Genomic DNA, 12,244 nt, shown 5'->3' with positions numbered 1-12,244 from the left:
TGAAAGAGAGCATAGTGATCCATAAATCTGAATCCTTCCCTCCTGTATCAGCTCCTTAGCCTCACTATGTATTTCTCATGTCACTGGTAGTCTTCATGAAATAACAACCCTGGAAGTCTTGCATCTTAACTTTCCACCTAGTTCTCTGAAATCACTTTGCAGGACCTCATCCATGCACCAGGCTATGTCATTGCTACTTAATTGGACCATGACCTCTGGCTGCTCACCCTCTCCTCTCAGAAAGTTCTGTACCCATTGTAAGATATCCTGGACGCTGGCACCAGAGAGGCACCCACTATCCTGCAGTTTCGATTGTGGCCACGGAAAAGTCTTTCTGTGCCCCTTAGATATTGTATGCTGTGTGATGTGGAACATTGACTGTTCAATATTTATGGTATTTGAAATTTTGTAATGGCAAGGGGACATTTAAGAATGTCAGTGAGCAAACTGCAGTAATGTACAGACCAGTTTTAAATATTAACCAGTATTGACTCTAGTTATGTACAAAACCTATGTAAGAGATGGTTGCTATTTGCTTGCACATACATATTATTAAGCTATTTTTATATTGAGCCATGATATACTTGATATAAAGGAATTATCTATTAGCCACCAAATTTTTATATTGGAAATTGGGCAATTTATAGTTATAGGGATGAATGCCTTACAATACCCATAATCTTCTCCTGTTTTCCAGGTTCATTACATTCTTACAAACATACCTATAGAAAATGGACATGAAGATGTGGAAGGTAACTTTAGTTTTGGCATACATTTCAGCCAGAGTAAATGTACATTTATTTACAATGCATTCATTACCAAGTTAATGCATTATCCAGAAACCATCCTATCAAGATTTTTCTGTAAATTCTCCATTCCTTTGACATCCTTAGTAAAGCACAGTGCAGAAGATTTGCTGCAATACCCCAGCTGTAGTCTAACATGTACTGCACTTAGATTTAAAATAACTGCTGGCTTTTGTGCTGTGTCTCTATTTTCCCCAAAGCTATTTTGTTAACCTATACTGCCATATTCAAAAGTACTTTTCCAATGCAAGCATTCTTAGACCTCTCCCTTTTTGCAGTCCAGTTAAATTCAGCCTGTATTATCTTCCCTACCATGATGAGCCAATTCATGCTTTTTCTGTCTTGCAGTTCATCTGCCCAGTACTCTACCAGGCTATCGGCCTTCTTCTGGAGTGGCTTGCTGTCTTTACTACTCTTCCTAGTTTTATTTTGCACGCAAATTTTGGCGTTGTGCCTTTTGCCCCAAGGCCTAAGTTTTCAAGATAGTTTATTATCTTGAACTTTGTTCACTTATAGAACCCCCAATGTTTGAAGCTGTTCTTCACTTAGCACCATCTTGAAAGACCTAAGAAACACAGAACTTAATAGTTTTGTTTCACATTTACTCTGCCCATCAGGGAATTAGAGCAGGCAATTTAATCCAATTTATCTGTTGAAGTTTATTGATCTTGAACCTTTCTCTGTAATTTGTATTGGTGCAAATCAAGCCTGTTTTCTCATAGAAACATAGAAAACCTGCAGTACAATACAGGTCCTTCAGCCCACAAAGTTGTGCCAGACATGTCCCAACCTTAGAAATTACTAGGCTTACCCACAGCCCTCTATTTTTCTAAGCTCCATGTACCTATCCAAAAGTCTCTTAAAAAACCCTATCGTATCTGCCTCCACCACCATTTGGCGGCAGCCCATTCCACACATTCACCACTCTCTGAGTAAAAAACTTACAACTGACATCTCCTCTGTCCCTGCTCCTCAGTATCTTAAACCTGAGTCCTCTTGTGGCAACCATTTCAGCCCTGGGAAAAAGCCTCTGACTATCCACACGATCAATGCCTCACATCATCTTATACACCTCTATATGGTCACCCCTCATTTACCGTCACTCCAAGAAGAAAAGGCTGAGTTCACTCAACCTATTCTCACATAACCTATTCTCCTGCATAAACTTCAACACTCAATATCTTCAAGAACTGCTTTGTTTCTTCATACAGCAAAATTACATTTGACCTCAAATATTATTTGAGGCCACAAACTATGAACAATTACTTCAAATATAGCTTTATCCAGTTAAAAATTGTCTAAAGATGAAATGATCTTAACACAAATGTGGTATAGTCAATAATTATATTGATTGGAAACCTATGCTACTTCCACAGTCCTGTGAACCAAAATCTCCTTTTTCAATGCACTTCCTCTCAGTGTTGTCTTTTTTAAATATAAGGGTTCTCATTTCTTCTCTGCTAATACGGTGGGACTACTTAATTATTGAGGCTAATTTCCTATTTTTAAACGTTGAATTCCGCCTGTAAATATTTATACCTTGCTTTGGTTAGTGCAGATTATTTTTTCTGAATGTTGTTTATCACTTGTTGTTGACACCTGCCCACAGTTTGGCACCACAATTGTATAATGTGTTTTCTTTCAAAACAATATGATACCAGGACCACCTGCCAAATATAAGGCATATGGTTCAGAACAGTTCATTGCAAAGAATTGAATTGAACACCTTTCCCAGCTTTGTTTTTCTGATGGCAGATCTTCCACGTTTTGATTGTCAGACTGAATTTGTTATTGAATGTGTTGTGTAGTGGAAATAGTCACCAGAGATTAAGAGCTCCTCCAGCAGAGCACGAACAACTGAAATCATCCAGCATTTCTATTAGCAGTTTGTTGAGCAGAAGGAAACTTCTTAAGTTGGGTTGGTGCAATAATTAGAACAACATAATAATGTCTAAATATTTTTAAATAATATGTGAACATTCTATTAAAGTCATTTACTTTTGCAGCAAACAAACAAAAAATTTCAACAAATGTTCCTGCTCTATCGTACCTTCTTTTGAAAAAGGCATTCAAATCTTCCTTTGTCCTGCATGACATAAGAAAAGGGCAATTGGATAGTGATTCCAGTCGAAGTTCCTCTTCACAAAACACTGGTAAGTTTAAAAAGAAACCTGCCCACCATGACTGTAGGTGTGGTGTGGATTCTTACATTTCCGTTTGTTTGGCAGGACATGAATGATACCAGCAAAGCCAGCGTTAATAACTCATCCTTAAATCACCTTTGTGAAGGAATTGATGAGCCACCTTCTGAAAGTGCTGCATTTCTGCAGGTGAAGGTGCTCCCACAATGCTGTTTGGGGAGTTTCAGGACTCACACCCTATGGTAAAGAAGGAACAGTGAAATATTATCAAGTCAGCAGATTGTGTGACTAGGAAGGAAATTTGCCACAATGATATTCTGCTTTCCTGTTGCCTTTGAACTTCTAGGTGTTAGGAGCTGTCAGAAGCGCTGTTGGGGCAGGCAAGGGAAGCAGCTGCTGTGCTCTTTGAAGATATTACATACCACAACCATAGTACACTGCTCATGGAGGGAATGAATCAAACAGGCTGCTTTGAACTGGATTGTATCTAACTTTTTGAACATTGTTGGAGCCACATTCACTTAAGCAATTTAAGGGTTTTCTATTACACTCTTGATTTGAAATGTATACCAAGTTGAAAGGCTTTGGAATGTCATTCACCACAGGATAGCTAATGTCTGATCTACTCTTATAACCACCATAATCTAAGAGAGAAGTAGAATTTTCACTTTGTCGATAATTTCAAAGGTAATTATCAAATTACCTTTGATATTTCTCTTTCCTTTCCAAAAAACAGTGTAAATTACAGTATTTCCTTCAGTTTTTGGTTTTAATCTCAAATTTCCAGCATCAGCAATTTTCTTTACCTTTCAAGCTTTTTCCAGAATTTGATTTTTCCAAAAGGGCAAATTGATTTTTCCAACCTGTCTGACATCATATGTCCTCTTTTAAAAATTTGCATCCAAGAAGAAAGAGTTGTTGTCTATATATCAATCATTTCATTATAAATCGTCTCCAGTCAGACTACATTCCAAGGCACATTTATCCAGTCTTTCATCAGTAATAAAATGCCTTCATTTTGGGTGTTTCTTTTAGATTAATGTTTACTTCCTCAGTGAATATATTGTTTCTAATGAACTTGAATTTTTAATTTTCCTTACACTTTTCTGAGTGAAACTATACCTATCATCTTTCCAATCAGCAGTAGAAAATTGAGGATAAATGGCTTGAAATGAAACATTTTGGACTGCACAAATGTGTTCACGTTTCATTTTGCGAACGTGAAGCGAAGTTCCATCTGTAAACCAGTATCACACGCTGGCAATCTGAATTTTGCATTGCATTTGTCATTTTGGTGTTGGACTTTAGAGTTCGGTGATGGCCCAAGTACTGAAGGAGAGACGCACAGAGTGAACAGTTCACTGAGGTTTAACAAGAACTGTACAGGATAAGGAAAGTAGTAAGTTCTAGGCCAACCGTTCCACCAACTAAAAACTAACACAGTCTCTGTGGCCCAAAAGCAGTAATGTAGAATTAAATTAATACCACTCCTTTAATGCATTTAACTAAATCACTCATCTTTCCCGGAACATGGACCAAGGTAAGCAGGAGCAATGTCATGGCTGTGCTTTGGTCAAGACTGAAGCGAAAGGAAGAGAATTAAATAGAATTACAAAGAAACCCTAATTGACTGGAATGTGCACATTCCCATGCGCCTTATTGCTGCCTTTCAGCTGCCCGCCTGCGAAAGTGCCCAGATTCCGTGGCAGTGTCAGATTGATAGTCATTAAGAAGTAACTTATACCAAATGCTAACTCAAATTTTAATCATATCGTAAACAATTTTTTTGAATTTCATTCATTGAGAATATTTGATTAACTTTACAGTTTTTTTCAACCACTAAAAATCTTGCTAGGAATGGGTAGATAATAAATACTAGAGCACTTGATGGCATGTGAAAAACCTTGACAACAATGAGAATGCATTGAGAACTGTGGTCCCTGATGCCATGATGCTAAAAATCAGACTGATATTTACTCCTTTAATACTCTGCACTCAATTAAAAATGAGTTTTTTTTAAATACACTTGTAGTTTGAGTTCCTTATTTTTTCTGTTCTGCTTGTCTGGTCTTCATTCAGTACATTGATTGGCTAAAATCAGCATTTGACAAGCAAGAAATAAATATATTTTTTAAAACTGCACTTTCATATATTGTATCTTGGAAATTGTTCTGCCAAATATAAAACAGGATTAAAATCCTGATGAATGTTTCAGATTAAATGAACATATCAACTCTACAGTTTCTTGGGCAGCCAATGAGATTATTCTGAGATCAGAAAATGAAGATATCGTAATGGGCAAAACCTTTCACTGTTCACCTACTAATGCATTCTAAACATTATCAGCTCACCAGAGAGACCCTTGATTTTTGCTTTGCAATAAAGAATCGTGTTATTGACGAATAAGGTATTAAGTGTGGAAAATCATTGATAATCTTTATTATCAAAATTGGATCCGATAGAAAAGCAACTTTCAGCCATCTTTATGCATAAAGAGCAAATAATGTGATTTTTGGCATGGTTAGGTATTTACAGTTCTCACTGTTGGAGTTCATCCATCAGATAATTGGGGATATACAATCACAATAAAACACAAAAGCAATGTTGTTTTGGTGTTCTGGTTTGTCAACTTAATTGTTTCTTCAGTGCGCGCAGCTGCCATTAGTTGGTTGTCAGCTTCCACTTGCAGCTCATTCCACGTTCTCAGCGGCCTTGTGAATGACAAAGTTACACCCCGCCCCATGTGCCTCTTAAACACTTCATCTCTTAATGTTAACCCATTACCTATAGCTTTAGTCTCACACAACCTCAGTGGAAAAAGAATGCTTGCATTTACCGTAACTATGCCACTCGTAATGTTATATAGTTCTATCAAATCTCTCCTTATTCTCCTACACTGCAGGAAACAAAGTCCTAACCTATTCAACCTTTCCCTATAACTCAGGTCCTCAAGTCCTGGTAACATCCTTGTAAGTTTTCTCTGTACTCTTTCAATCTTATTGATATCTTTCCTGTAGGTCAGTGACCAGAACTGCACACAAGACACCAAATTAGGCCTCACCAATATCAGATACAAGTTCAACATAACATCCTAACTCCTGTACTCAGTATTTTGATCTATGAAGACCAATGTGCCGAAAATGCTCCTTTATGTCCTATCTACCCGTGATGTCACTTTCAAGGAATTATGGATTTGTGTTCCCAAATCCTTTTGTTCTACCACACTCCTGTTCACTGTATAAGTACTACCCTGGTTTGTCCTACAAAGTACAACACCTCACACCTGTTTGCATTAAATTCCATTTGCCATCTTTTCAGCCCATTTTTCTCAGCTGGACAAATCCCACTGCAAGCTTTGATATCCTTCTTCACTGTTCACTACACTCCCAGTCTTAATGTCATCTGCAAATTTACTGATTCATTTCTATCCAGATCATTGATATAGATGACAAACAACAACGGACCCAACATTGATCCCTGCAGCACACCACTAGTCATGGACCTCCAATCAGAGAGGTAACCATTTACTAAAACTTTCTGCCTTCTCCTGCAAAATCAATGTCTAATCCATTTTACTACCTCATCCTGAAGGCCAAGTGACTGAACCTTCTTGACTAACCTCCCATGTGGAACCTTGTCAAGTGCCTTGCCTTCATCAACTTTCCTGGTAGCTTTCTTGGAAAACTCTGTAAGATTGGTTAGACATGACCTACCATGCACAAAGTCACATTGACCGTCCCTAACCAGTTCCTGTCTATTCAAATAGTCACCATCTGGTCTCTTATAATACCTTCAAATAACTTACCCACTACTGGCATCAGGCTCACTGGCCCATAATTTCCCATCTTATTCTTAGAGCCTTACTTAAACAACAGAACAATATTAGCTATTCTTTAATTCTCTAGCATTTCACTTGTGGCTAAGGATATTTAATTACCTCTTCTAGAGACCCTGCAATTTCTACATTAGCCTCCCACCTTATCAGTCTCTGGGGATCTATCCATCCTAATTTGCCTCAAGATAACAAGCACCTCTTCCTCTGTATCTGTATATTGTCCATGACCTCAATGCTACTTTGCCTCACTTCCATAGACACTGTCCATTACCCAATTAAATACAGATGGAAAAAAAATCCATTTAAGATCTCCCCCATCTCTTTCAGTTCCATGCATAGAAGACCATGCAGATCTTCAAGAGGACCAATTTTGTCCATTGCTATCCTTTTGCTTTTTTTTACATCTGTAGAAGCCATTGAGATTCTCATTCACCTGGTCAGCTTAGAGCAATCCCATGCCTTCAGTTAGTCCTCCTGATTTCTATATTAAGTGTTCTCTTGCCTGAAATATTTAGAGAAAAGCCAGGATATCATATTAAGACCATAAGACATAGGAGCAGAATTAGGCCATTTGGCCCATCAAGTCTGCTCCACCATTCTATCATGGCTGGTTCTTTTTACCCCTCCTTAGCCCCACTCCCACGCCTTCTCCCCATAACTTTTGATGCTGTGTCCAATCAAGAACCTATCATTCTCTGCCTTAAATACACCCAAAGGCCTGTGGTAATAAATTCCACAAATTCACCACCCTCTGGCTAAAGAAATTTCTCCACATCTCTGTTTTAAATGGATGCCCCTCTAACTTGAGGCTGTACTCTCTTGTCCAAGACTCCCCCACCATGGGAAACAACCTTTCCATGTCTACTCTGTCTAGGCCTTTCAACATTTGAAAGGTTTCAATGAGATTCCACCCCCCCCCCACCACCCCGCCAATCCTTCGGTATTCCAGCAGGTATAGATCCAGAACCATCAAATGTTCCTTGTATGACAACCCTTCCATTCCCAGAGTCAGCCGTTGTCTTTAGAAAATTCATTGTCAGAATTTCATAGTGCAGAGCAAGGAGCCTTCCAACTGCTTATTGTGATCCTCAGAACTTCGATACTGCCAATGATCATGGGGCTGGTAACCACCTGTGGTCATGGGGCATGATAAGCCTGGAGACTAAAGAATTGTTATTCCTTCCACTGGTGTGAAATATACAGGTTGGCTTTCAACATCTCTTAAAGGGAATAAACCATGATAATAGTTTCATTAGGCAACATTGTCCTCATGTCACAGTTCAATTCAATACACAAAAAGTAGGAGCAACACAATTTCTAAGCCTTCGTCCCTTCAGAACTTTCATTCTTAGAACATTTATGAATGCCAAAAAAGTTTATTTTATTTCAAAATAAAACTGGTAACAGATAATGTTATATAAATGTATATGCCTGTAAGTAAAATGAGGAAAATTATACCTGTGGGCTTAAGGTGTGAATTAATGGAAATCTTTCATGCTGTTTTCATTGTTTAATATCTCTGCTCTGCTGTGACTTGCCTAACTTTTTGCAGATCAAACTAACGAGGCTGAACCTCCAGAGGCAAGGACGGAGCTTAATAACCTGTGGGCAAACACTTATCTAAAATTCCAACCCCTCTGGAAAATCCGAAATTACTTCGGTGAAAAAATTGCACTTTACTTTGCTGTGATGGAAACACTTCTAGTTACACTAATTATTCCTGCATTCCTTGGTTTAGCTATATTTATATATGGCCTTTATTTCAGGTACTGTAATCCTCTTGTTTACTTTCAAAAGCATGTATCATAAGAACTTTAAATCTTTGGTTCACTTATTAACAATGTTACATTAATTTTATTAAGGATTGTGGTTGTCTTTCAGATTATGTTAAACCAAACCTTCATGTGGTGAAGGATATCAAATATGTTGCTCTAGAGTGGATTTGGAACCCTAATAGGCTATTTTACAATATGGACTGGTTTGGATTTGTAGTTATTATTTACTTTAATATCACTATCTTAAAAAAGAACTGTGGTTTATTGTTCAGGTTATATTGGTGGACAAGTTCAGCCCAAGATATCCTGGTGGAGATGATATCATACTGAACGGACTAGAGTAGAGGGTTTCCTCTGTTGTCCTAGCCAATATTATCTCTCAATCAATAAATGTTATCAGATCCTCAACATCTTTCCATGTTTCTTACAGTAAAGAGAGGCAATAGTTAAAAAGTGTTTTGAGAAGTCATGAAAGACACTACATAAATCTAATTCTTTTTCAAGCTGTTGTATACTTATGTTAATTTAAACTTTATTTATATCTTTCTCCTTATACATTCTCTTTCAGTATAAACTGTTACAATGCCAGCAGTAAACTGGATGAATCTTTTCGTAAATACAACTACAAAGAAATCTGTTCTTCCCCAGACTTGATCTCAGGAACGGTGGAGAGCTCTTTGAAGATACTTAGGTAAATGTAGATATTTAGCATGTTGGAAGAACATGATTTTTGGTTGCTGGTACACAGCAAACAGTAGGATATTGAATGATATTAAGCTCGCATCCTGTATGTCAGTTTTATCCCATATTCGACGAAGCATGGCTAACAATCCAAGGCTAATTTATTTCCCCCGTGTATGTTCTACTTCTGAAATAGGTGCTCAAGTGTACATCTGAGTTACTTTTCAATAATCTAAAGGATACCTGTAATGCACTATAGGACTATTTATTTGCAATACAACAATTTTGTATCTTATCAAATGGGATTCAGTGAAAGTGCTTTGGAAAATTTTGTGTAATTTGAGGTACTATTATTTTATTTTTCTTATTCCAGAATATCAGAAATATTATGCAAGCATTTGGTATAGCTAAGCACCTAATATTTGTCAATGGAACCTATAAGACCTCAAATGAGATGAGGAAAAATTTTATTCAATTTAATTCTCCTTTCTAGGTAAACCTGTTATCCCTTTGGCCATCAACTATTCCATTAGTACTTTGAATATCTACCTGAAACACCATATCAGATGTTAATCTCTGGGAAGATGTGCCTCGTGTCATCCATGCTACGTACTGACCTTTATTAACCAGAATATACATCTCATTCTTGGTTGTGTTATTAAACCTCCACACAGGACTTCTACACAATATTTCTCAATTACACCTTTATATTTCTCAATTACGCTTTTTATAGAGCATAGTTTCTTGTTTAGACAGTAAAGTCTTTTACTGACTTGACTGTTTGACTCATTTATTCTAATTGGTCACCAATAATCTTTTATGTCCCTTGAATGATGAACTGTATTTTCAGTCTCCGACCAAACTAGCATATTGTTCAAATTATGAAAAAGATATGACCAGTTTCTTCACATTAATAACATGCAATAACTTAATGTTAAAAACTTCACTTTTAGAAAATAGCCAGGCTTCTGTTTATAATTTATAATCACTTACACATAATCAACATTAACCTTGAATTGAAACAGCAGTGCAGTAGCAATATAAAGTTCTGTTATGTAGATCAGAAAAATGTGACAGGTTTTCTACCATAATAATGCATTAGCTGATCAGATGAGGTTTTACAACAGTCCTGTAGCTGTGCACCACCATGCCTTTTAAAATAAAATACATCAATTTAGTTCGAGGGATTAGTGAGTGAGACAAGGATAGCTGTAGAGGTATTCCTGATCGATAAACTACTTTTAATTGTTCATATAATAATATAAACAAGTATATTATATATAATAATAATATACCAACAAAACTGCTAAAAAGCCATTGAATCACTTTACATTGTGATTGGTTAGATAACAAATTTTAACAGCACAGACTGGTCACCAAGTAGGAGACACACAGCAAGATTAAAATGTGGGAGGAATTCTGTCACAAGGGTTGTAATAAAATAATATTTTTGCTCATTGTCCCTGTACAAAGTATTAAAAAAAGAGTTCCTTGAAATTTCTGCAAGAAAAACTGCTGGAGCAACTCAGTAGTTTGATTAGTATTTGTTGGGTGGGGTAGAAAGATACTATCAATGTTTCAGGTTGAGACCCTGCACTATACCACAATTTTACATTGACAAACCTGTGTCCACCAATAATAAACCCAAGTGTTATAGTGACAGACTATTGTCTCTGTGCCCCACCTGTGCTACATAGCTTTCTTATAGTGACAGACCTGTGTCTGTGTAGTATAGGCCAGGGTTATAGTGACAGTACTGTACCTCTATGTTATGGTGATACGCCTGACCATGGTTCAGTGTCATAGTAATAGATCTTTGCCCATGAGTTTTGTTTCAAGTCATGATTTTATCTACATATATGGTACTTATTCACCTTGCAAAGTAGGGAGAATTAAAATTGTAGGCATTCGAGTTCTTATGCTTATAATACTATCGGAGGACACTCAACTAATTTGGTCCATGTCAGCTCTCAGAAAGCAATTCCTTTGTTCCTTATTTACCTGTAACCCTGCATCTTATTTTCTCTTGCACTTCCCTTTGATCCCTTTTGCCATTAACCTGCCCCAACAGTTAAGTTGCAATAATCATACCTTTGGGACGTGAGGAAGCAGGAGAACCCAGCAGGAACCCATGCTTTACTGGAGATAAGTGTGCAAACTGCACGGAGAGCATCCAAGATTGTGCTGCTGTCCTCGGACAAGACTCTGCCTCAGTACCTTGCTGCCCTCTCGCTGTGTCGTTACCCGTGAGCCAGTACGCAGAAAGCCAACCAATGTGCAATGTGGTCAAATTACGTAAGTCTTGCTTTGTTTTATTTCAGAGAAGCATGTGGAAACATCGGTGGAAGGAGAAAAATAATTGAGAAGGGACTCAATAGAGCCTGTGCTTCTGAAATCTGGGATAATGCAACATTTTAGTAAGTGACTTTAAATCTGAATTTTTAAAATACATCTAGATTTATTTCCATGACATTAAAAATCTTGCAACTGTGCTGTATGACTTCCTCTATGTAAACTTACTATTCTCACCATACAATTAAGTGACAGTGCAAGGACTTTGAAAAATATTTTATTATATTCATTGTGGGATGTTATGTTGGTGCTGAAATGTGTAGTGATACTTGCAGGCTATCCCAGCACATCCTCAGGTTGTACTGGTTGTTAACCCAAACAACACATTTCACAGTACATTTCAATGTAATCCATAAAACCATAAGAGTTAGGATCAGAATTAGGCCACAACCTCTTGAGTCCGCTCTGCCCCTCCATCATCCCTCGCAACTCCATACTTCTCCCTGCTCGGCAAAACCTTTCTTCAAGAATCTATCAGCCTCCACTTTAAATATACTCAAGAGTATTCCACAGCTGTCTGTGGAAATAAATTCCACAGATTCACCACCCTCTGGCTAAAGGAATTCATGCGTATCTCTTTCTAAATGGACGTCTCTCTATTCTGAGGCTGTACCCTCCGGTCCTAAAATCCATCCACTATAGGAAACATCCTCT

General features: G+C 37.5%; 1 protein-coding gene across 1 annotated transcript in view; it reads left to right on the top strand.

Moving 5' to 3' along the window:
* The window catches only part of LOC132390702 (anoctamin-7-like), a 62,117-nt gene that overhangs the window by 10,787 nt on the left and 39,086 nt on the right, over positions 1 to 12,244 (top strand). The window contains exons 4-5 of the mRNA XM_059963258.1: positions 3,035 to 3,189; positions 9,126 to 9,248. Coding sequence (XP_059819241.1) covers positions 3,035 to 3,189; positions 9,126 to 9,248 — 278 coding nt within the window. The remainder of the gene's footprint in view (positions 1 to 3,034; positions 3,190 to 9,125; positions 9,249 to 12,244) is intronic.

Source organism: Hypanus sabinus, chromosome 3 (assembly GCF_030144855.1).
Source record: "Hypanus sabinus isolate sHypSab1 chromosome 3, sHypSab1.hap1, whole genome shotgun sequence".
NCBI classification, from domain to species: domain Eukaryota; kingdom Metazoa; phylum Chordata; class Chondrichthyes; order Myliobatiformes; family Dasyatidae; genus Hypanus; species Hypanus sabinus.
This window is presented reverse-complemented; position numbering and strand designations above follow the sequence as displayed.